This window comes from Anthonomus grandis, chromosome 6, assembly GCF_022605725.1.
Source record: "Anthonomus grandis grandis chromosome 6, icAntGran1.3, whole genome shotgun sequence".
NCBI classification, from domain to species: domain Eukaryota; kingdom Metazoa; phylum Arthropoda; class Insecta; order Coleoptera; family Curculionidae; genus Anthonomus; species Anthonomus grandis.
In genome coordinates this window covers 28,973,522-28,999,252 of record NC_065551.1, presented here as the reverse complement: position 1 = coordinate 28,999,252, position 25,731 = coordinate 28,973,522, and the positions used below count along the sequence as shown (strand labels likewise).

General features: G+C 30.0%; 1 protein-coding gene across 1 annotated transcript in view; it reads left to right on the top strand.

Moving 5' to 3' along the window:
- LOC126737231 (polypeptide N-acetylgalactosaminyltransferase 2-like) overlaps positions 1 to 25,536 on the top strand; it is a 51,729-nt gene extending 26,193 nt beyond the window's left edge. Inside the window, exons 2-11 of the mRNA XM_050442016.1 lie at positions 2,097 to 2,251; positions 6,128 to 6,277; positions 9,107 to 9,205; positions 9,735 to 9,802; positions 12,462 to 12,649; positions 14,015 to 14,182; positions 14,234 to 14,404; positions 14,458 to 14,618; positions 14,674 to 14,873; positions 19,424 to 25,536. Of these exons, the coding sequence (XP_050297973.1) occupies positions 2,097 to 2,251; positions 6,128 to 6,277; positions 9,107 to 9,205; positions 9,735 to 9,802; positions 12,462 to 12,649; positions 14,015 to 14,182; positions 14,234 to 14,404; positions 14,458 to 14,618; positions 14,674 to 14,873; positions 19,424 to 19,701 (1,638 nt within the window). The 3' untranslated portion in view covers positions 19,702 to 25,536. The remainder of the gene's footprint in view (positions 1 to 2,096; positions 2,252 to 6,127; positions 6,278 to 9,106; positions 9,206 to 9,734; positions 9,803 to 12,461; positions 12,650 to 14,014; positions 14,183 to 14,233; positions 14,405 to 14,457; positions 14,619 to 14,673; positions 14,874 to 19,423) is intronic.
- The last annotated feature ends 195 nt before the right edge of the window (positions 25,537 to 25,731 follow it).

The window sequence follows — 25,731 nt, the reverse complement described above, 5'->3', positions numbered from 1 at the left end:
GAATTAGGACTGTCAGAAGTAGTTGGGATTGATATTGATATAAATGATCATTGTTTGATCTTTGATTGAGTTGATCATTTGTTGGTTTAATAAAAATTTGTTTTTATATAACATGGATACAGTAACTAAGGTAAGGCTGGCAATGATCATGATGAATGTAGAGTATATTATTCATACATTAATTATTACAAAATCTAGTATTAACTGTTATTTATTTAATAGATTTTCAGTTACTTACACTTACAGTTTAGAACTAGTAAAATATAGGAAAATAAATAAAGAGTTGACGATCGTGTACATTAAAACATATTTTTTTTGGTTGCTGATGAATTAAATACTTTCCATATATTATATCAATTAAATCAGAAAACAGCCTCTAAATAAAATGAATCTTAACTTGATCATATTCGACTATTATCTATAATGTAACCATGAGATAATTCTCTTATTTGATCTTTTAATAACTATTTGAATTATCAGAATAAATACCAATTAATCAAAGATTAATAACATAAGCATTCTCATAAGTAAGGTTACTGGTTTCAAAAATGCAAACTGTTCGTATAGCGAATTCATGTTCGCTCTTTAAAATTGTAGTCTCTTTCTCCTTTATTTAATACAATATCTAAAATAACTTTACCAGTTTATGAGTTATACTTTAGCAATTATTCAAATTTATTGCAGATTTTTCCCCCTTTTCCTTTTTAATTTAGACAATAAAACTAATATGCTGATCTAGTCTTTTCCTGCATTATATATTAATGCTTCTACACCATAACCCTAGATTATTCTGTTTCTCGTTAGAATATCCTTTGCTGTTCAAATATATAGACTTTGCTATTAGTTTAAATGATTATTAGAACTAAGTGTGATGAACCTACTGTCAAAAATTAACTTTTTTATTATTATTTAAATAGATGGTGTAAGAAAAACAAGGATTTTGCTCCAAAATCTTTCTTTTTTCAAACGTTTTTCTATAATTAATTTTTTTGGGTTTCTTTCTGATAGCATTGACTTATTGTATGCTTCCTTGGGTATGGTATGCATAATTCGGTTTCGTCTTGTTACTCTTCGCACAAAAAGGCTATGGTTTGTTGAATGTGACAAATTTTGATACGCACTGAAGCAAAAATTCAAACAACACAAATTTTTTGGATCAATGAATGTTAACAGAATATAAAAAAGAGTTTATTCGAAAATCAGTGTAGCAAAACGAATCGGCTTGGTATAATTCTACCAAAAATACAATAAGGCTGATTTTATATTCACATAATAATAATTATCATATGTAACTGGTTCGGTGGCTGTAGTAAACTAAAGTAATGGTGCATATTAAATCGATAGTTTTAGATAAAATAAAATATTTTGAAAAAATTACATTAGGGCAAAAAAATGTAATCCATGTTTATTGTTTATTAATTTTTATAAAGTTGTTCATTTATTCAACAATTCTACATTTAAAATAATTGAATAGGACATGCAAGGACGCAAAATTTATTTTCATGAAATAGACTGAAATAATTAACTGTTATACCCTAATAAATTACTTATAAAAATAATGCCATTCACTTAATTATAATAAATCCTATATACAAATAATAATAATAATATATATACCTATTTAAAAAAAAAACTATTTAAGTAAAATCAATAGTTTCAAATTCCCATGATTGAAATGATAATTACGGAAACCAGATAAAATAGGCATATAAAAAATTAAAATCACATCAAGGAGAGATAAAAAGATAGAAGGTCTATAACACAAAAAAGAGAAACAAATAAAGTATATATACATTGGTGTAATAAATCAATTTACATGATTAAATATTTTTTTAATATAAAAGCTTCCTATTTTCGTTTTTTTTCCTATTAGTTATTCAAAATATTTTTTTCTGAAAACTACCAATTGCTTGTTCTTGTTGTTCTCCTTGAAATTTACAATGGATCCAGATTTTCTATAATTAATCAGGCAGTTGATTGTCCCAAATTTAGAAAATCTTTAAAATCCTTTCTTTACTTTAATAAAATTTTTTTCATTTAAATAGGATTTTTTTCAGAATAGGTAATAACTACTTTCTATTTTTTTAAATTTGCAGACTGAAAACAGAGCTTTGAGACTGAAAGAAGAATTTCTTCCTGTAGAAAATCTAAGTCCCTCAGGTCCATCCTACAACAGTAATAATCACGATGAACTTCCAGAAGATGCGGGACTCCCGATGGCTTTACAGAGCTTTGAGACTACCGATGGAAGGTGAGTCCTACTATAATTTGTCCATTTATAACACGTTTTTATTGCCTTATTTATTTGCATATAAATTAGGATAGGAAGCAGTTTAAAAAGTTTTTTTTTATAGATACTTATCCTAGTTTATTTCTAAATTGTCATTGCTAAAATTGGCACCAACAAACATTAATTAAATACTAAAAAGGAAAACTTCTTGGTCAACAAGGTAAAATCTTTGTTTGGCTGATGCACAATTATTTGAATAACGATTGGTGTCTAGGCGTTAATAGGGTTTTTCAGTTGTTTACTTAATGTTTAAGCCCCCACAATGAATGCCGTGCGCTTTCTTGACGGTGACAATTCGACTGGAATGATTTATTATTATCTAGTCTTTCCTAATTCTTGTCGGTATATGTTATAAGAGATTTGAGTAATTGGAACTATAAATGTTAAATAATTTTATATATAAAAGGCATAATTTCTTTGTGGCTATTATGATATTATTGAATTTCTACAGAACCCTAGAAAAAGAAAATATAATATTTTAGTAAAAATTTTGAATCTGACCTCTAATAAATTAGAGGATCCAGTGATCTCAGTAAAGCTTTCGATTGCATTCTTCTACATCAATATTATGACTTTTTTTATAATACTTATGTAATAATTGCTATAAAGAATCATCCCTCATTCCAATTTAATTTAAATACTATAGACATTGAACAGGTATTTTCCATGATTACTATGGATCAGTATAGGCTTTTGGTTGGCTACATATATATTCCTCCTGCTTCACCCCATGTATATATGATGTATATATGCTTGCTTTTTACTTGCTCTAACTAGTCGACTTATTTAATAAGATCTTAAGCAACATTCTTTTTGTCACAACTGATAAAATCAATTACATTTTTTGTTGTGCCATTGGGGCTTGCCCAGGTTCCGAACGACTTTATAGCGCAGAATCTATGGCAAAGCATCAAATTATATTATGAAATAAAAAGTACGTCTCCTCTACTGTTTCTTTCTTCATAGTAGAGGTTTCTGCATCGTCAGTTTTGATCCTAGCTTGGCATTAAAACCTCCCATGAGGAAAGTGTAATGCACTTTATCATGCTTTATAGATCAATCCTTTTAATACTTCATCGTCAAAATCTGTTGTTGGTGCGTACACTTGTATGCTCTCAGGGTGAACTGTGAACTTTAATGATACTTTCTTTGTGGTATTTGTGAACGAAAAAAACCCACTCCTCCTTATATCACTTCTAACTAAGTCCGAAGATATCTCATTTAATATACTCAAATTCCTCTTTCGGTTTGTATAATAGTATGCATATATGGATCATTGAAGATTTCTGTGCTGAAAACTTAAAGCCAGTTAGTCAAGACCATTCTTGTAAATTGTTTGGGTTATAATGAGTCCTTCACTAGTTCTGGGTATTGAGGATGATTGTAAATCATTAAGTCATCTGCAAAAGGTCTATACGTTATTGAAGCTGATATATGATTTTTAATTGAGTCAATTGACATTTCGTAGGTTTTTGAACATCGGTTTTAAGGGCGCACTTTAGCAAAACTGGGAGACAACAAGTTTTCATAAAATATGGTAGATGTCCCTTTATGTCTAAGGAATATAATTGGTGTGTCAACTTCCTATCGAGTCAAGTGGTCAATAGTGGATCGATTAGTTTTGAAGTAAAATATAAATCGATATTTTTCCAGGGTCGTTTACAAATCCAGTGAATTTTATCATTATATGTAAATTATCTACTTTCTAATATATACAAGGACACTATTGAAGCTTTTTTTGAAGGGTTTATTAGCACTAGAGGATTGCTGAGCATTTAAATGTAGAAAAAACTATAGGTGTGTCTGTTATACAGGTGTGGTAGTTGGAATAACTGTAGACTTTTGGGATCTGGATCTGCTGATTATTTCTGTGATTTAAATTAGGACTATTGGGAAAAAATGAGAAAGTTTAATAATGCTTGGGAGTCATGTTATATCCTCGAGGGTCGCAAACATAAACTTTCTAATTCTTCCTGACTTTGAGACATTCCATTATATACACTTTGAATATATTTGTACAAAGGACGTAAAAAGTTTAAGGTTAGTTAGCAGAACAAAAAAACAAATGTTTCAATTTGATCTAAAAGAAATTCCGCAACATCGTCATTCACAAATCTTTTAAAAATTGATGGAATTTACTTATCAGTTACGAATTTAGGGATTACGAAATTTATTAGAAAATTAGAAAAATTCTACTTAATTAAAGATACCAGTTAAAAAATAATAATAAGAAAAATATATACAAATAATAATATGCCAATCAGTTTTCAGGAAAAAACCAAATAAAGATTTAAAAAGATCCATCGAAAGATCCACGCAACTATTCATTTATTGATTTTAAGGCTCTCCTTCTCGATTATTCCTTAATAGGCTAATCCGACGATGAGATAAGATAAGATAATTATTTTGCGGCAAATTTAAAATTAACTTCTTTAATTTTTAAGTAATGATTAAGTTCAAGCCCCTTTAAAATATGTTATTACAAGAACTTAATCAGCAAAAAATTTTAGCATTTACGTCTCAATGTCTTTATACAACGTTGACTTATACTACTATAAAACTACTAATTTTTTAATCTTGTAAATTAAATAAGTTAAATAAAGAAATAAATAAAAAAAAATTATAGACAAATTTTTTTAAGAAGGTTGTACACTGAACCTAGAAGCACAGTCTAACTAAACTAGTTAAAATCTATCTAATCAACTAGTTGAAATCTATATACTTTGCTAGAAGTAACCAGCATTGTCTATAGTTTTAATCAATTTCTGCAAATTGATTGTAAGGGATTTGGAATTATGATTAGTGGTTTGTGATCTAGCTTTTTATTTGATAAAAAATTTACGTCAATTTAAATTAAATACTTTAAAATAAAATATATCAAGTGATCACAATTAGGAAAATTAAGATATTTAATATTATATATTTATAAAATAGACATAATTTTTCCATATAATTGATAATTTTCCTTAATTTTTGGAATAAAACTTCATAGATTTTCAGTTTGAATCAAATATAAGACATAATAATCATCATATGAGTAAAAATAGATTAAAAATATCCTTTATATAAATACTGTCAAAAAATCCATTTAAGTTATGCATAAGTTTAATGTAATAAATAGAAAAATACATTATATACATTAAAGTTATTCACATTATAAAAGTTAAGTTTACTGAAGGATTCCTGAAATAACCAAAAAGGGTTTTAAAGTGAAATATTATTTACTTCTCTTCTCATTTACATCGACGTTTCGATGATCTAATTTGTCATCATTGAGATTCCAAACGTTTAGATTTTGTTTCAGGTAGAATTATTTTAATTGTATTATATGGATGAAATGTATAGTATTTATGATATAATTTAAACCAGTAGGATTAGTGTGATATTTAAATAAAATAATGGTTTTGTGGCTATTTGAGTCATGATGTCAAATATAATAATAATTTTTAATTTAAAAGTTTAGGAAAAACTGAACATGGCTTTTGAATTATTGAAGCAGTAGTAGTAACAACTTTCTTTTAAAATCTTTTAATACTTAAAATATTAAAGTTATAATTACGTTTTTATAACGTTAACATTTACGTATAATTTTCACTATACTCTTTGTACAATAATAATATAATTGATCCCTTTCCCCTTGCTTCCTCTATTTATTTTAGCAAAATATCATAATGGTCACATTAATAAATTTCTCTATTAAGTCATATCAAATTTCGACTTTTCATAATATATAAGATTTTATATCATCATCAGGTAAATAATAAAAAATCTCAATAAATGAATTTACTCCTAATGTGATTTTTAGTGTGAAATTTTTTCCCAATTTCACTTTTACAGGTTATCCTGGAACTACTTCGATGAAGCCAACTACATTACCAGAGGTAGCCTTAGAAAAGGCGAGGACCCCTACACTCGAAATAGATTTAATCAGCAAGCAAGTGATAGTTTACCAAGCAATAGAGACATTCCAGATACCCGAGATCCGGCGTAAGTATAACAAAATTAGTATGTACATAAAAACACTATTGAATTTTATTTAGACAAATCTATTTAGAAGTATTATTGCAGCAGGTTATGAGAACCATTAATTAAAGAACTGTTTTAAAGAAATATTTTTATAGGGTTATTGATTTTATATTATTGTAAATATACATACTTTAATTTCCTATGAGCGGTAGACATTATCGTGATACCAGTGATGTACTTACCAATTTTGATAATTGTTACAATCGGTTTGAATTATTAAGTATAGAAGAATAAAACTTGTGTAGTGTGTTTGTCGTAGTTAACCAACTTTAGATTAAAGAGAAGATTAAAACTTTAAGTTCTATACTAGGACTAGAAATAAATATGTACATCTTAACACTCTTCTTTGCTGTACATTGCAATTGAAATACATGCTTTCTGCTCTTTTCTTTTAAGTAAAACCTATACGATGTAAACATAAAACGTAATTAGGGAAACGTCATAACAAGACTACCTGTTTTATAATGTTTTTATTTAATGATTTTATTTATACACCTATTTGTTTATTTAATTGTAAACTGTGAGGTGTCATGTAGCCCTAAAGATGCCTTCAATAAAGACCGAAACGTTGGCATTTCTTCTGAAATAAAATCAGTTTTATTTGAAGTCCTAAACCTGAGACACTTTCTCTTTTTGAAGAATAAAGTTGAAAATAAAATTTGGAGTTTTTAAATTTAAATTTTTTGACCTATTTTTTATGCTTTCTCCGAATCCTAATAAAGATTTTCGGAATTTTGATATAAAGGGTGTTGTTTTAAAATTGATTAATATGGTGCCCTTTTTTTGATACTTTCAAAACATCGAACCAATTGTCAAAATTGGTAAAAAATAATAAAACACCCGGTATGTTTTATTAGTAAATAGATATTATTTACCTACCAAGTACGGGTGATTTGGAGCTGCCCACGTGACCTACATATGCAGTTAAGGTATGTACAGAGTGTATTCCATTTAAGAGGAGAAACGATATATTATTCTTTTACTTTCCTCGTATTTTTCAATAATTTCATTTTAAAGATAATCTATTTATCTTAGGTCGAAGAATTTAAAAATAGTAATAAAAAATAATAGCAAGAAAAACAACAGTTTTTTTAATAAAGTCCTATATGTCCTTTAACTGTTTTTCAGATATTAATTATTTCGCCCTTTATGTTTAATTAATAAATATATTATTAAAAACCCAATAAATTATTCATATAATCCAATATTAAATAGGAAATTCTATTTTAAAAACACAACATTTATATTTTGTTTTTTAATGCAAGTACTTTTTTATTACGATTTTATAATTTATATCTTAAAATTCTTAAAAATTCGAGAACGGTTAAAAAATGATATTCTTCTTAAATGAAAATCACAAATAAAATAAAATTTTAAATAAATATCGTAAAAATAGTTTTTGTTCAGAATTTGGCTACTTACTGATTTATTTACTTAATTACCACTTTTTTTGGGTAATATGTCACTTTTTCAGTAAAAGTCTAATAATTCCTAAATACAATAATTTATTTAAGGTATAATGGATCTATTGACCTCTGAGAAAAACCTTTTTATTGAATAAGAAATCTAATTTGAACCTACAGTTCGGTAGTTATATCTATTACCTTTATCAAGGTAAATAAAATTAAATATACATATAAAACTCTTTATCTTTTTTTTGTATCGCTTTAGGGTTCTATGAGTGTTTTATGCTTCTTAAACCAATCAATCAAAGACCTTTTTTAAATTGACCCTTGTTTGATTTTGATAAACTATTTCGAACTATATAATACCCAAAAAAATGGGGAACTAATTATGAATTCCTCACCACAATATAGATTATACTTAATAATTTACATTACAAATATCAATTTAAAATGCGTAAATACGCGAACAATATTATAGTAAATTTATTTACATTTGATTAATTTTTGAAGCCATCATGCGTCTCATTAATATCGACGAATTTCAGTATTGGTGTATTTATTATGCATACGTTTATTACCGTTAGTGTAAATAAATAATCTATGTATATTAAAAAAATTTAACACCAAAATCACACCCATAAACCGATCGGTTTATGGATAAAGACAAACCCAAATGGACCAAATATTTTGAATTTTCCACTGAACCTACTACTACTGAATTTGACATAAATATTGATTTATTATTTCCTTAGTCGCTAAACTTATCTTATTTATTTCCAAATAAAATAACTATCAAGGTGTTGTGCCGACTTTATCAGGCATAATTTAATAAGACTATTAATGGTTAAAAACTGATTAAATTTTAAATACTTTTTTGATTAGTTGATTGACGAATGATCCATTCATATAAATAAAAATTATAATAATTAATACAATACCAGTTCAATATTTAGACCACGACAGTACTTAAATTAAATTAGGCTAACTCGACCAACCGGACGTGAATAAAAACACGAATTTTATTTAAAAATATAAAATACCGAAATTAACGGCGAACGTTGAAAGTTACATGTTTATATGGTTTTTTGCTGTGGCCTCTGATCGTAAATTAGCGCAAAGCTGTTCCGGTAATCGGATTCCACCACTGAAAGGAAAATTTATTGGGATTTCTTATTTTATATACAATTTAAAGCCCAATGTTTGATTTACAATTGATCTTGCGTAACTTTGATTCATTTCGAGCTAATTTTATACCAATGACTTCCTATAAGATATTAAAATAGCTGTATTGAAAAAGAGGCTTCTTTTCTTATAGCTATTACTGAAAATGACTTTAAGCGTTATTTAATGTAGTATATGATAATAATCTGTAAAAAAATTTTAGATGTAGACGACGACAATGGAAAACCGATCTCCCACCAACCAGTGTGATAATAACATTCCATAATGAAGCCAGGTCTACTTTGCTGAGAACAGTAGTAAGGTGAGTATTGTAAAATGTTTTTTTTAGATATAATTTTATTAAACAAAGTTAGTTTTTACTTTTATGTTTATAAAACTGGTCCCTATAGTCCCATTTTAAGAATCTACCTATAATAAGACAGCATTCATCAAAATATACTCTTTACAGGGGTAATTACACCGTAACGAGGACACACTCTATACTTGGCGAATATCATTTTTTACATTTCACTTTTACAAGCATTTACACAAGCCTAAATGAAAGCCGGGTGTTAACGAAGCTTTATTATTACCGAAATTAAGAATAATATAATCAGAACCAATTTAGAGAACCCACTCGCTTTTGAAGGTTTCGGGTTAATGTCACACAAATCATTTTGAGTTACCTTGACATTATGTTGTTTTTTTACAGTTAAAAAGACTAGACTCATCTTTTATCATTATTATATAATCTAGGTAGAATAAATATTGTTTTAGATTAATGCAATATGTTTTTTAATTTATATGTTTTATTGAATGCATGTGGCAGCTGTACTAATTTTTTTTTGCAGTGTACTTAACAGAAGTCCTGAACATCTCATACACGAAATTATTTTAGTGGACGACTACAGCGATAATCGTAAGTTCTGTTAAAAATTTAGTAAATATAAATTAGAATGTTCTTGAAGAGTCTTTTTGATGAGAAGAACTATTTTTTATATGCAATAAAACTATCTTATAGACTTCGTCAGTCAACCATATCTTGCAACATAAGTTTTGATACAAAAACCATTTGAGAGATTTATTTTTAAATAAAGAAACGCTCTATACAAATAAGTGTCATTATATTTCTAACATGGGGTGCCAGGTTATAACTGGTATGTATTTAAATAAATACGACTTTTTCTTTATCAAGTTTTTTATTTTATAAAATTACAAGAAGGCGCGAAAGCACAAGACATGAGACGAGACATAACCTAATTATTACTACATACGTACATACGCGAGCGGCGAGCAACCTGACTGTTGTAAACTTAAGGTACGTTTATATTTCGTACGATGCTCGGTACGGTATTAAGGCGCGTTCACAACATTAACTATATCTCAATAGCCGATTTGTATGTTTGGTATTTACCAATTATTACCCGGTTTTGGACTTGGATTAAACTTTCGGTTATACAGTTCAGAAGAAGGCTATGCTTAGATTGTAAAAAATTGATTAAGAATTGCGATATGATGTGCGCCCTTTATAAATTAGGACAAACAAATATCAATTAGTTTTAAATTATTAAGGAGAACAAGTAGTAACGCTACAAAAAAAGTTAAATTAAAGGAGAGAAAATTTAAAATTAATTCCGGCAATAGGTGTTTACGGCTTCACCCATGCAAATTTACATGAACATTATACATAATTTATTTTAGATGCAATAAAAGCATTTTTATTCGAGAGAAAAGAGTGGCTAAGGTTCTGGAAAATAAAAAAATTCGACTTCATTTTTTAATCAAACAGAAAAGAAAAAACAAAAACATAAACTCTTTAATTCCTAATAACCAATTCATTTTAGCGACTGTTTCTTTAAATCAGAATTTTTAAGTGGGGGAGAAACAATACGTCATACTTACCTGCCAAAGTTGTCAACCAAAAGAATAACCGCGGTTCTTACCAATTCATCGCTGAAAATCGGCCAATATATGATAAAGAAGACCCTGTAGCTGTACAATACGTAATATTTGGTTTAGAAGAAACATTCTGACAGATAATATAGTAGATATATTTCGAGTAATTAAGTATCTCTAGTGCCAGTAATTTCGTGCGTTACTAGCGTTATATCGTCAAAAACCAGATAGGATTGTCAGTCTAGGTCACCAGACCTAAATCCATTGGTCTTTTTTCTGAGACTGCCTAAAGGTTGCGGTCTATATGAGCAGATCTGCCAATTTGGAAGGCCTGAAAGAAAGAAGGTGCTGCTTATACCACCAGAAATATTTAGCAATGTGGACAAACCGTCTTACCCAAATGATATTTTTGTTCTTAGGTTCTGACGACAACTTTTAAAGCGAGAATCAAAATCATCTTGCGATATATACGTTTAATGTGTCAACTCTTTCTTGTGAAACGACAATTATATATAGTTTGCTTTGTTGATGACATCACTGTCATTGGTTTTTGGGAAGGTTCTTGCAAATCCATAAAGAGACTGGTGAAAATCATTTATAAGGCCAAGGCTCTTTTTATCAAAGCCTTTTGTCACAGAATGCCTTACTTTGTCATCTTTTAACTGTAAATCTTTTAACTTTTTGTGATCTAACTCATATAAAAATAAAGCAGACACATTAATACATGTTCCCACAATAAAATGGTTTATATTTATTGTATTAAAATCAATAAGAGTTGCTGATCCTCCCCCTCTGAATTTACTTTAATAAGTGTAGGCAGCAACAAAACCCATCGAGACTCAGACACAATATTTTTTCTTCAGACAACCAAGTTTACTGATACATCAATGAACCAAATTTCAGCACATAGTTTATTAACACCTTGGTTTATCTTCCACTGATATCTCCAGTTTAGCTTAAAGAATAAAGCTTAGCTTAGCTTACTTAGCAATACTTCTCTAGCTATTACTAGCAGAACCTAGAAACCTTTTATGGAAAATGCATGTTATGTGACTAATTTATAAAGGTTATATACAAGTTTTAGAACCTAACTGCTCATTGATTGAATCAACATTTACTTATGCAATCGTCATATGAGGAAACACATAAGTCATAAATGACAAGGCTCTTAATGTTTGTAATTAATTCCGCACCAAGGTCAGTCATTTAAATTGATATTTGAAGAACTGCTTCATTTAATATAAAGAGCTTGATAGACTTATGATTTTGGTCCCAAGTAAGTTTAAGATTCGAGAGCAGACAAGTGAAATATTGTTTTAAGGCCTTATTTTCATAGCATGTCCAAAAACGTTGATGAAAAAAGAAACTACCTGTCATTTGAAAAATAAAAATCAAATATTAAAACGTTAATAAGATTATTTATAGATTAGGTCACAAACTCTGAAGAGAATTGGCATTTTGGCACCAGTCTTGCATATTTAATCTGCTCAGGAATGTTATCAAGTATAATATGCAAGGTGTATTGCTTTTGTCATTTTATTTGCTTAAAATTACATCATCAACATATTTTAACACTATGTAATTAAATTTTTCCTTGCAAATTTTCTTTAATTTCATTGCTTTATAAATAAGTAGATATATTTTAATTTCTTCTAAATGTATTTACGAAGTTAATTTTTTAGCTGCTGATGGAGAAGAACTAGCAAAAATACAAAAAGTGAAAGTGATAAGAAATGATAAACGTGAAGGTCTGATGAGGTCCAGAGTTAAAGGTGCTGACGCAGCTACTTCAGGCGTACTGACGTTCCTGGACAGTCATTGCGAATGTAACGCGAATTGGTTGGAACCTTTATTAGAACGAGTAGCTGAGGTAAGTCCTAAACCACATAAAATGTCAATTACTCAGAGAATATATAACATCTAATGGTTAAAAATAACTGGTTATCTGAACGCCTCGTCATAAAACTATAAATAGTTAAATATATAGAACCTATTAAAAAAATTACACTAATGATCTGTTCAAAAAAAACTTACATTCTCGTCTGTTTAAAAGTCAATAAAGATGTCAATGAAGAGACAGGCGGACAGAGAGCAAAATAGCTGAAATAATGAGTTCTTTCTTATTTTACAACCAAACTGAGTCCACGTTAGATTGATAATAAGCAGTTCGTTTAAGAGTCAGTAATTAAATTAAGCACTTAGCAAAAGTCTTTAGATAAATATTGAATTTATTAATTAACTATGCTTTTTAAATGGGTTTTGTTCGAAAAAGTGCGAATAACTCATGCTTTATTTGATTGTTTAAGTAATACTTATTTATTTATAAAATAAATAAATATATATATTTTATCGATTGCAAAATAAAGGTTCTTTGTTTTGAGTGAAAAGCGCCTTCATTGGTTACATTGTCAAATAGGGCGTACCTTAATATTGTCTAATGTTATTTGTCAATCCTAAATCCATTTTACCACAAATCAAAACTTTTTGTTTTATTCTCGACACGTGTTTCTTAACAGTGGTAGCATGCTCGGGAGAAGATTTCACTTCGAGTTAATAAAAACTAGAGTTTTAATCTTTCGTTAACTTTTTATCCTTGTACGCGTTCTCGACGTGACTTCATAAAAGTTTGCAATTCGCCAGGGTTTTGGATGTTCCTTTTTTATAACGCAACTGTGGCAGAACAAGCAATTAAAAATAAAATAATAATAATAATATTAATGACTCTTCAACTTCTGGCTTATTGTTTCCAGAGTTATCTCCGAAAAGCATTAATCCTAAAAAAGATGTATCACGAGGCTCGGTACTGAGTCCTAGTTTATCCTTATTGTAAGTGAATGACTTGTGAAGAGCTCTCTACAACTTCTGAGACTGATTGTTCAATTTGTCGATGATACTAGAGTTCTTTGGCACCCCAGGTCACTCCTATATTAGAAAGAGTAATTCCCTTCCTAAACACGTGTTCTTTGGAGTCAAAATAAGTGAAGGAGGAAGTAATAGTCTGGTGTCTTCTCTGGTATATCAGATCGAATTTCTGATTATTATGTCTTTCTTAAAGAGCATTTTAAGGTAAACTCAATTTTTGAGTTCCGCTCTATATGCGCCCTGCATTTTTAAAATTTTTCTCAATCTATTATTGAAATAGAATGCTGTTTCCTAATTTAGAAAGTCAATGGCTTTGCTTCTATTAATCATCCAGTGCCTAATTATTACCTTTGCAATATATTTTTATTTTTAGGATCCAACGAGAGTGGTATCACCGGTTATAGACGTCATAAGTATGGACAATTTTCAGTATATTGGAGCCTCAGCGGATTTAAGAGGCGGTTTCGATTGGACTATGGTTTTTAAGTGGGAATTTTTGAGTATGGCCCAAAGGGAGGCCAGAAGGAGGGATCCAACGAAGGTAAACCAAAATCTTCAGTACAGATCCGTAACTGATCAATTTTGTTTTTAGGAAATAAAAACACCAATGATAGCCGGAGGACTGTTTGTTATAAATAAAGCCTACTTTGACAAGCTGGGTAAATATGACAAACAAATGGACGTATGGGGAGCGGAGAATTTCGAAATATCTTTTAGAGTCTGGCAGTGCGGGGGAAGCTTGGAAATCATTCCTTGTAGTAGAGTATGAAGAAACTATATGTTTGTATTATTGTGGATTTATTATGCTGTTCGTAGGTTGGTCATGTGTTTAGAAAAAAACATCCCTACACATTCCCCGGTGGCAGCGGTGTTGTTTTCGCCAAAAATACCCGAAGAACTGCTGAAGTTTGGATGGACGAGTATAAAAACTTTTATTATTCGGCAGTACCTTTGGCTCGAAATATTCCCTTTGGCGAGTAAGTACAGCAATGAAAATATTGTAACTATGTGATTTATCATTTTCTTGTACAGTATAAGTGAAAGGTTAGATCTTCGACGTAACCTGCAATGCAAGTCGTTCAAGTGGTATTTGGACAATATATACCCGGAGCTTCAAATTCCATCAAGTATACCCAGACCAGGTGAGATTAGACAGGGTGCATTTTGCCTAGACACGTTAGGACATGTTTTTGATGGTACTGTCGGGGTGTATCAATGTCACCATACAGCAGGTAAGAGTACAGTTATTTTTATATGTGAAATCTACTTCGAAGTTACGTTTGGAAACTGCGTTTGTTGTGTTAATTTTTTTATACTATAAATTTTTTTTAATGATTCATTTAATTCTAATATTTATAACCAGTTTTAACCAAAGTTGTCTAATCAGTGCTTGTGAACACTGATTTTTTAAACTTATATTTGTTCTTGTAAAAATCTGATTAATATTATTCAGTGATCTCGTTTGGTAGGCATGCTGCAAAACGTAGTATTTATGTAAAATTTTTGTAAATTATTACCTATTTTATAAAGTAGTTTGCATTATTTAATTTCTAAGATTTTTCTTTTTATAGATAAATAATTTCAGTTCTTGTATAAAGCAGATAGCATCGAAACTATTCAACTATTTGATTAATGTATAGTAACCAATTTATATTTTCGTCTATAAGTAGACCAAAATATTTTATATTAGACACTTTTTTAAACGGTGAAGCAACAAATGTGTCAATAATTTACCAAAGATAGTAACAAAATGTCTTGAATATAAAATCAAACCATGGATTAATAATGGAATATTATGCTCGAGATAAATTAACAGACTCAACGTCCAATAATATATTCAATATAATAGCGGCCTTTACACGTAACGTTTTAACCGCCCGCCTGCGGAACGCGCGATTGCTCGCATGCAAATTTGGACGGTCAAAACTGCGATCAAAATTGTGGCTCAAAAAAACTCGTAATTTACCAAGAAACTCTTGCGTTTGGTTAAAACTGTTTGGAATGAATAGCGAGCGTAAATCCTTACGTGTAAAGGATAAATCGCGCGCGATTACGTGGCGCGTGGAACGAGACGTGGAATTTGTATTTTTTGAAAAGGTCTAGGAGAGGTTTTCTTTATATTATTTAATTTGTATATTCAAATATGTCGGTATCTGAGGAAAATAAACGTATAATTGCTATAGTGGCAGCTGGAATAACAACAATGCCCAAAAAATCGAATAAGTGGAAGCGTAGTGTTTGGGTTAAGGATTACCGGTAAGCTTTATTACCTTATGTTTAATTACTTTTTTTATATGTAACGTTTGTAACTATTACTTCGTTTCTTCATATAAATAATATTACAGGTCCCGGTATAATGATATTCCATTAATTCAACATTTGCGAGAAAACTATCCTGAAGATTATAAAAATTACCTAAGAATGGACAATACTTGTTTTGACTATTTGCTGAATTTGGCAAAAGTGGGAATATTAAAAAAAGACACAATCATGAGGAAAGCCATTGGTGCCGAAGAAAAACTAGTAGCTACTTTGAGATTTTTGGCCACTGGGCGTTCCTATGAGAACTTAAAATTTTCCACGGGGATATCTGCACCAACTTTAAGCATTTTAATACCACAAACTTGTAAGGCTATCATAGGCTATCAAGGCTATCATAAGGCTATGCCTCGTATCATTGAAAAAAGAACATATGAAGGTAATAATGTAACGTTTATTACTATAAACAAACAAAACAAACAAAAAAATTGTATATTTTCATAATAATGTTTCACATTATTTTGCAAACTGTGTTCTTTTTCTACTTCACTACTATTTGAATATGACGGAAATGTTACTTCACCAGGGGATGGTGTAGAGGTTGGTACGTACTGATTTTGAGACGTTGATGAGCTCGCAAATGAAAAACTTCTTAAGTTGCAAGAGTTTTGGCATATATCTTTATTTTCAGATAATTGATTTCTTAATCCTTTTAATAGTGCAGAATTTATTATGGACTCTGCATATAGTGCTTGATCGGGTTGCATTCTTTGTAATTTTTTGGCAATATAACAACCTTTGGCGTCAAATCCACTCATATTTTTTTGAGACGTCAATGTCGTTGTGCAGACTTTCATAAATTCATGCTGGGTCTCCTCAATTATTCTTTTATTTATTGGTTTTTTAATAACGGGTTTGGCCAAATTTCTAACGAAATTGCTTTCATTTTCTTCTCCCCAAAAAGAATAAAATATATAGTTTGTTTGGAAATAAATAATACCTACATCGTTTTTCTGTTGACTGTTATTAGGCTGTGAAGTAGTAGATGCGTTAATATTAAATCCTTTACCATATTCAGATTCTATCAGATCTTCGGTAGTTTCCTCGTCAATATTCGATACACTTAGCCGAAATCTCTTTATCCATGGTGAATTGAAGGAGCTCAAAATACCATAGCACTGGTGTATATAAATCATCTTGCGACATTCCAGACCTTTTGCTATCCTTCACTTTTTTCATTCTTTTCTTTCTTTACAGAAATTATCGAGTTTATTATTGGCGACATTTTTAAGATTTCGGTTACTGTATTCCTTGCTTTTTATTTGCCAAAGGCATAGATATTTTCGGTCAATATTAATAAAATCTGTAACAGCTTCTTTGCTCCAACAACGACCGTCCGACATAACGCGCTCCAAAAAGAAACAGTTCAACTGGAACAAATATATATATTAAATAAAAACATGATCTTTTTATTTCGCTCAGTTGAAACCTTACGTGTAAAGACTGATCGAAAATCGCGCGTGCTTGTTCAGAGAGAATCACGCGTTCAAACCTCTCGGATTTATTTACCTTTACACAGAAACACTTACGCGTGCGATTGATTGTGCATTTCGAAAATCGCGCAGTTAAAACTTTCGGTGTAAAGGCCGCTAATGGATAAAAATAAATAACCAATAACTAATAACTTTGACAACTGTAGGTAAAAGTCTCGCTGTAAGCATTCCAAAAACCCCTCAGTCTTAAGATGAAAATCCAACAAATACTCATAATAGCATGTTTCTTGTCACGGAACTTAAGCTCTTAAAATATATAAATTCTTTAAGAAATTATTTGTCATCAAAAGATCATAATATACGTTCCTGCAAAAGCATTGAAGATCAGTGGTTCATATAAAAAAACGCCGCCGCGTTGATTGAGAATATGGGAATATACTATTGAAATATACTATATTGAGAATATACTATTATTCAATCAACGCTTATTTTATAAATATTATATTTACAACTGGTTGTGTCCCTGTCAGCTTCAAGACGTCTATTCTAACACGAATTCATAAACGCAGTTCGAAATCAGAGTTATCCAACTACAGGCCTATATCACAAAAAAATAATTTCACAAACATTTTTAATAAAAATTTATAAGCATGACTATTGACGATTATGGATTTCGTCCAGAATTGTCTACTACAGATGCAATACACTAACTAACTTCTTTAATAAACAACTCGATACAGTACCACATGAAAAACTTATTTAGAAAACTGGATAATATTGGAGTGTTTGGTGTCCCGTCTTTTTGCTGAATATCTCACGGATAGATAATAAATGATAAAAATTGGTAAAAGTACTAGTATGAAACAGCGACTCACAATCGTAGTACCTCAGGGCACAGTTCTTGCACCATTATTATTTTTAGTACATTAACAATATATGCTCAGTAATTGCGGTGGAAGTGGCCAGCCTCATTGGAAACGTGTTTTTCAATTATTTTCGGCATAACAGGTAAAAACAGGTGCTGATTGGTGTGAAATTCTTCAGTTCTAGAGAGTTTGAAACTTTGGACACACATTTTCATTTGGGGGTTTTCATCCCCTGGAAAAAGGGTGTTTCTGAGATATATAATAATATGTTTTATATATAGCCTTGACCGCAGCTTACAAGTATAGCACGTATGTATATTTTGCTCTTACTAAAAATCTGCTCAGTTTTCAAGTTAAACGTTGAAAAAATATATTTTTTTTTGCACCATTCGATAGTGTGAAATGTGTAGAGTTGAAATGTGCAAAGAAATGTTGGTGTTTCTATAACATATTACTATAAAAAGAAGGACAACATCTGTAAGTGATTATTGTTTTCATTATCACCGTAAACAAGCAGCCATAGTTTTTCGATGGCGGGGATATGTGCAAACTGCAAACTATCTACAGCCGGCGCTCGATCGTTGACGTTAAAATTTGAAAGCTGACATTTGAAGATTTATTGAAATATATTGTAATGCCTACTTAGTTCATAGAGCTATATAGAATGTAAGTTCTTGGCTTTTATCCAATAAAATAATAATAATAATAATAATAAAATAATATTGTTTTATTTATTAACCTTGTAAGTTTGAAGATGTTAAAAATTTTTAGCAATTACTGTGATTTTTTAAAATTGTTTATTATCTATAACATTTATCTTTTATGCTGCGAAAAAATCAAATCTACACTTCTTGTTTCTACATGTAATTATGGTTTTTCTCTTATCCTTATTTTAGAAGTTTGAAATCAGATTTACACAACTTATCTGGACGACTGTAAAAATTTGATTTTCATTTCTGATCCTATTCCTAACTTCCATGACGTATTATTATAAAAATTAATTTTTTTAGTTTACCCTTATAGAAGTAGTACGCCTTATAGAATTTAAACTATTGATTTAATATTAACAAGAATACCTTAATATCATGAATGTCCTTTGAAGAGTTCTGCTACTAAATTTTAGCTTATTCAAACCCTAACTTATTAATTGTTTTTCAATCTTAGGTAACCAAGACTGGACCCTCACAGCCGATGGACTTCTGAAACACCAAGATCTATGTCTCACCCTCGAGAATTATGCAAAGGGCTCACAGCCGATAATGCGCGTTTGCGACGGATCAGAGGCTCAAACTTGGCAAATGATTAACCCTGGAGGGCTTCTTCGTCACACCAAATATCCGCTCTGTCTCGACACCCGGTATAACGATATACGGGGCATCACTGTGGAACGATGCAATAGCGCATATGATACTCAAAAGTGGAGGATAGGCACGCTCTCTTAGGTACTGAGTAAAAAAAAATTAAGGGCATTTGAAGAAAAACTCAGGGAGTGAGTTAAACGCCGTTGGTTTTTGTATGAGATTTAGTAAAGATCGGCGAAATGGCTACATGTTTACATTTTTATTTCAACGTAGTGGATATAGTAGTAAAGATAATAGACTTTAAATCTCTACCCTTTAAGTCTGATATTTCGAATTTTCATCCGATTTGTTTAAGAGTAAAATTTTGTTTTCTAATCTTTTTTCGCAGAAAAAAGAATGATTCCTTATCATTATATGTGTACTTCCAAGAACAAGTCCATTATTTCCGAAGCGACCCACGTTTCAGTAGTTAGAATAAAGAAAAGTCCAATTCAATGGCTTAAAATGTTACATTACACCTCATTAGAACTTAAATCAAATTACATATAATGGGTGAAACATGTATATTCTTAATCTTCAATTGCATATTTGTGAGACGTTAAATTGGAGTTTCCTGTATTATTAAATTTTTACGTATAAAAAAAAACGATAGCAATGTATGTAAAAGACAAACGTTCAGAGAAGTTACCTATCTATACTCAATGAATATGATATTGTTATTTTATTAGGGCTGCTTTTCGACTAGGGCCTTAGACAAGGTTGTGTTAGAGCTTGTAAGAATAATTAGATAAAATGTTAAAAGAATTTATAAGAAATAAGGCATACGCAAATACGGTGAGGTATTAGAATAAGTATTTTTCCAACCATGTGAATCAAATCTATAGCCTTTTTGGTAGTTGTGATTTGATGCTAATGTTGAGATTTTTTGCTATGAATTATAACTGGTAAGAGTCAATGAAAGGAATAATTCAAAGGAAAATTATTTAAAAAATGCCTCTTACTATACAATAAATGTGATGACTATTTAGTATATTTACTGTAAAATATACTAAATAGTTATTTTATATACGTATATAAAAATTAACTTTATTAATTTGCAGCCAAATTGTATTGGGTATTGGTTTGCAATTTTTAAGGTTTTTGATGATTTTGAACTACATATAAAAAGATCAAGAAGTAGATTAAGCGTTAAGCGAAAAATCAAAATATCCACATGGTGCAATAAAATACGAACATTTAACAAATAAAATAATTTTTCCTATAGGAATTAGTGACATCAGGCCTTTTTTTTTATATGTAGTTCATAATATGTTATTATTTTTTTAATGATCCAAATGAACTGTAGAGGTTGTTTGATGGGTTTTCGGATCAATTAAATAAAAAGTCCAAGTACTGCTGAACCTTTCACCTTCTAAATAAATATTATCCATTTATTCAATTATGACTCTTAACAAGTATCCAAATTTAGACGAAGATTGCCTGTGGCTCTTTTCATCGACTTATTAATGCTTTGTTTTTCCATCCTATGATTGTTAGTTATCGAGTCGAAATTTTCTGAAAAAATAGGCTTGAAAGTTGGCAAAATCCTATCAGATGGACGGCAATTATTTAAATGAAAATGACATATTTGCCCCAGATCAAAAAATAAATGCAGTAGGTAAACCTTTGCTCAACCAATTTTTTTTCCTTTATTTGTAGTTTGGTTTAATATAAATCTACAAATTTTTGTTTTTAATTTTCGATGAAGTGAATTTTTTATACATAGCGTTCCATATCATTATGTTCAAATTTTAATATTAAATATGAGGCTCAACTCTAAGTTAGAAAAACATAAAAGATGTAGGTCGAGTTCTATGTGTTTTCGAATTACAGGGCGTTAAATCTTTATTAAAAATTAAAATACTATGTCTAGCCATGTTTAGTAAACGTATACCTGGTAATAAAAAATATATATAATATTTTCATTTTAGAGAAAATTCATTTTAAAAACGCGTTTTCAAAATCAGAGAAAATTTCAGTAAAATATGTGGAGCGCAGGCTTTTATTCAGCAACAAAAAGATCACTTGAACAGCTACTATGAAGCACTATGAATGAAATATTAATTTAATAATTATAACGATAATAATAATAATAATATATAAAACAGTCTGTTCAGCTTAACCGAGTATGGCAAGTTTCATTAAATAGATATATAACAAAATTTTAAATATTATTCTACATTCTTTAATTTTCCATAATAACAATATAAATAAATAATTACAATTGTAAATATGAATGATATAATAAAATTATAAACAAAAGTAACAACATACATATACTTTTAGCTTCCCCTGTAACAAATACAAGTTTTACAAAATGGCCGGTTCGGTATTATGTCGATTGGATATTATTGACATAAAAATGAATTTGTCTTTTATACTTTAGCCTATTAACAAGTAGGACTTTTTTGGCAAAACGTGCCAAATTAATGTTTCGGCTTTGATGCATATTAAGCCAACTTAAATGGACCAACCAAGACGAGATATGATCTCTCCTTGAAACTCCAGAAATAAATCTAACACAGGAGTTATGAATTTTTTGAAGAAAGTTGCTGGTTTTTACATCGAGGCAAGGACCAAAGACCAAATCACTATCATCGGCAAAACTTAAAACCAAAGAATCACAAAGCTTTTCTGTTATGTCTTGTATGCTTTGTTGTGCTTACTTCTATAGAGGTTTCTAAGAGAGCAATAAGATCTTTGTATTATTTATTTGACATGAGATTTAAGCCGAAGATCCTAATTTGCTAAAATACCAGTGTTTTTACACTGATTACTGGTTTAAAAATTGTTCTATTTATTTCCACAGTGAATTACTGCCGACTTTGACGCATTTAACTTTACACCATGTTTCGAAGACTAGTTATACAAATCTTAAAGTGCTCTGTTTAATTTTCTTATGGACTCTCTTACATTTTGTTTGTCATAATGAATATGCAATTGGATATGATCTGGAAACTAATGTATCGAGCATGTCATCTACAATAAAACAGTGCAAATCCATTGTTTGTATGAGAAAAAGTAGCTGGCACAATCTGCATCCCTGTGGTACTTCTTTCCGTACCCATACAATATCTGAACAATTACCATCAATTTTAACAATCTGATTTCGGGAAAGAAGATAGTGTTCAAAGAGCTTCATGCTATTTTCTGAGAAGCAGTCATGTTTTAATTTCCTACCAAGCAGGTTATAATCTAGGGTATTAACTGCCTTGCGAAAATCGAGCAAAACCAGAGTTACCATTATCACCAGCAATTAAATCATTATCTACAATGTCTAAAAGAACCGTTGTGAGTACCATAGTAATAAGCAGGCCTAAAACTTGACTGACTATTTCGAGGAGGGTTTTTTTTATAAAGTTTTGAAATATTTTGCAACCTAACACCGTCACCGTCAACTGTTCAGGGTTTGATAATTTTGAAAGAGAATAAACAAGAGCTGTTTTCCATACTGTGGGAAAACGATTAGCTAAGATACCTGAATGAAAAGTATACGGTCATATCATTCCTAGACTAACATCATCTACTCCAGTATCATTTGACCGAATTGAAACAGTAGATTAGGACACATGTTTTAGGAAGAAATGGGCAAATTCACAAGGTTGGATATCATTCAAATATTTGAAAAAGCTTTAAAATATATACTAACAAATTACTTTGAATTTAATAATAAGCAGTTTGGGTTTAGAAATGCAAAATCTACTATTCTGGCATTTAATCAATTGATAGATCTAATAAATAATGGCATAAAAAATGGTGAGTTTACTAAGGTCACTTTTTGCAATTTAACCAAAAGCTTTCGACTGTGTCTTTTTCAGAACTCTTGCTGTGAAACTAATAAGTATCTAAAAATTTTTTAATAAGAATCTAAAAATTTTCAGACTCTAGCGTTAAATTAATAAAATAATATCTCTCTGGTAGATCTCAAATAGTGAGTTGCAATGGTCTACAATAACTTGGATTATGAGGTCCCTCAAGGATCGGTGCTGGGACCATTGCTCTTTCTAATGATCTTGAGAGTAGTGATCCAGGTACTGATTTTATTCTATTCGCGGATGATACTATATTGGCGAACAAGGCTGGTGCACTTGCCGATCTGCAGATGAGTCGCAGTTGAGGATGGCTGATTGGTTTTATGCTAATCAATTAGGCATGAATCCTAATAAAAATCAAAAACTGTGACTACTCGTAATTTAAATTTGCAGGATTTTGCAAATGGACCAGTTACTTTTCTGGGGATTAAAATTGATACAAAACTCATCTGGGTTGCACATTGTCTGAAGGTGTCATCTGATGTCTTTGCTCTTCGAAACTTGGTCCATAGTGCATCTACTAAGGCTGCTTTGTCATATCATATGTATAAATATCATACGTAATTCTTGTTTGAGACCATGCAACCGATACAAGTAGCATTTTCTCCCTTCAAAGAAAGGCAATAAGAAATCTTTTAAATCTAAATTATAGGGCAGACTGTAGAGCACAATTTTCTAAGCTTAACATATTGACTGTTCTTAGCCTATATGTATTTCATTGTCTCTTGCATGTTAAAACGAACATTAATAACTATGAAACTTTCGAAGGCATACATTTCACGAGAAATAACAATCATATACACAATTCATAGAACATTGCATTAAGACTGGTCCTTCTTTTTATGGGCCACTGTTACTGCCACAATAAATTTAGTTGAGTTTAGAAGAAAATTAAAGCAGTACCTTGTATCTAAAAATTTTTTTTAGTATTAATGAATATGTAAATCATAGTTTTATGGATCTTGTGAATTAATGAGTAATATTGATCGTTTAAGGCTCTAATATTGACTTACGTAAACTTTCTTATGTAGTACCTATTAACATCAATAAACATCTTATCTTATCATTCGAACACGATTGTTTACATAAAATTGAACATCATTCATCATCAAGTATCATCATTCGCCTGGTAATTTAAGGAGTTGACTGAATCAAGAAAATGTGTATTAATTTGATTTGATGTCCAATGATTCACGCTGGTCCTAACAAGATTTCTCATTTTTTTGTAACCTCTTCAGTGAGATTGTGTTTTTGAAGTTTTAAATGTAGTAACGTATCTCTCTGGCAAAACATATCACGCAGTGATGCATGGAGCCTTTTTCTCAGATATTCTTACGGTTTTATAGGGCGCATAGAGGTTAAACAACTCAACAAGTAAATATTCCAACTTTTTTGACAATATCTCGCAAAGAATTAAAAATTTTGACGTCCTGTATGTCGAAAACAAATAAAAAATTAACTGCCATGACTATTTATTTTTATTAATAAAACATAAAATTTTTACTTTTTTCATTTTTCAGGATAAAATTGATCTAGCCTAGTTCAGAGGGGGCGAAAATTCTGGGTATTTCCAGACTAAAATAAAAGAATTAGATTAGAACTCCCATGTATTTTGGAAATCCACATATTTCTCGTATAATATCATATAATCGTCTACAAATATACGCACAATTTGGCATTTTATTTACTTGATACCACAACCCAACATATTTCAATTAAAAAAAAAATTTCCTTATACTCGTAAACTTGTAATGTATATAGATTTGTAGATAGTAGTCTAGTTTTTTTTTTTTTTATTATTATAAACACTAGTAGGTAGCAGCTACCCATTTTTTTTAAGTTCTAGTAATCACGAGGAAAAATGATAAATTTTCAGTTAATTTTGCCTAAATAAACATGCAAGAACAGAATTACCAATATTGTTACAAATAAAATCAAAATACACTTTCTTAAAAATAAGAAATCGCTTTCTATTGTACCACTATAAAACTGTCCCATTTCTCGATCCTAAAAAATGAATCATGAGGAGGTTTCGAGATTATCAAAGGACCTTAGTAAAATATTTTATGTTAAAAACGCTTTTTTTGCTTAAGCTTAATCCAATTTGTACAATTTAAGGTGACAGGTATATTACAATAAAAATATAGTACAATTTATTTATATCCAAATTTACAGTCTTTCTAGCAGAGAATACAAATTACCAGATATTAATTTGTTGATTAGGTGACAAAACTTGAGTTAAAAAATTGGTTAAAATAAAACTGAAGGAATTTAGAAGTGTCCACTAGAAGGGGTTATGATCCACCAGGAAGGGGTTAAG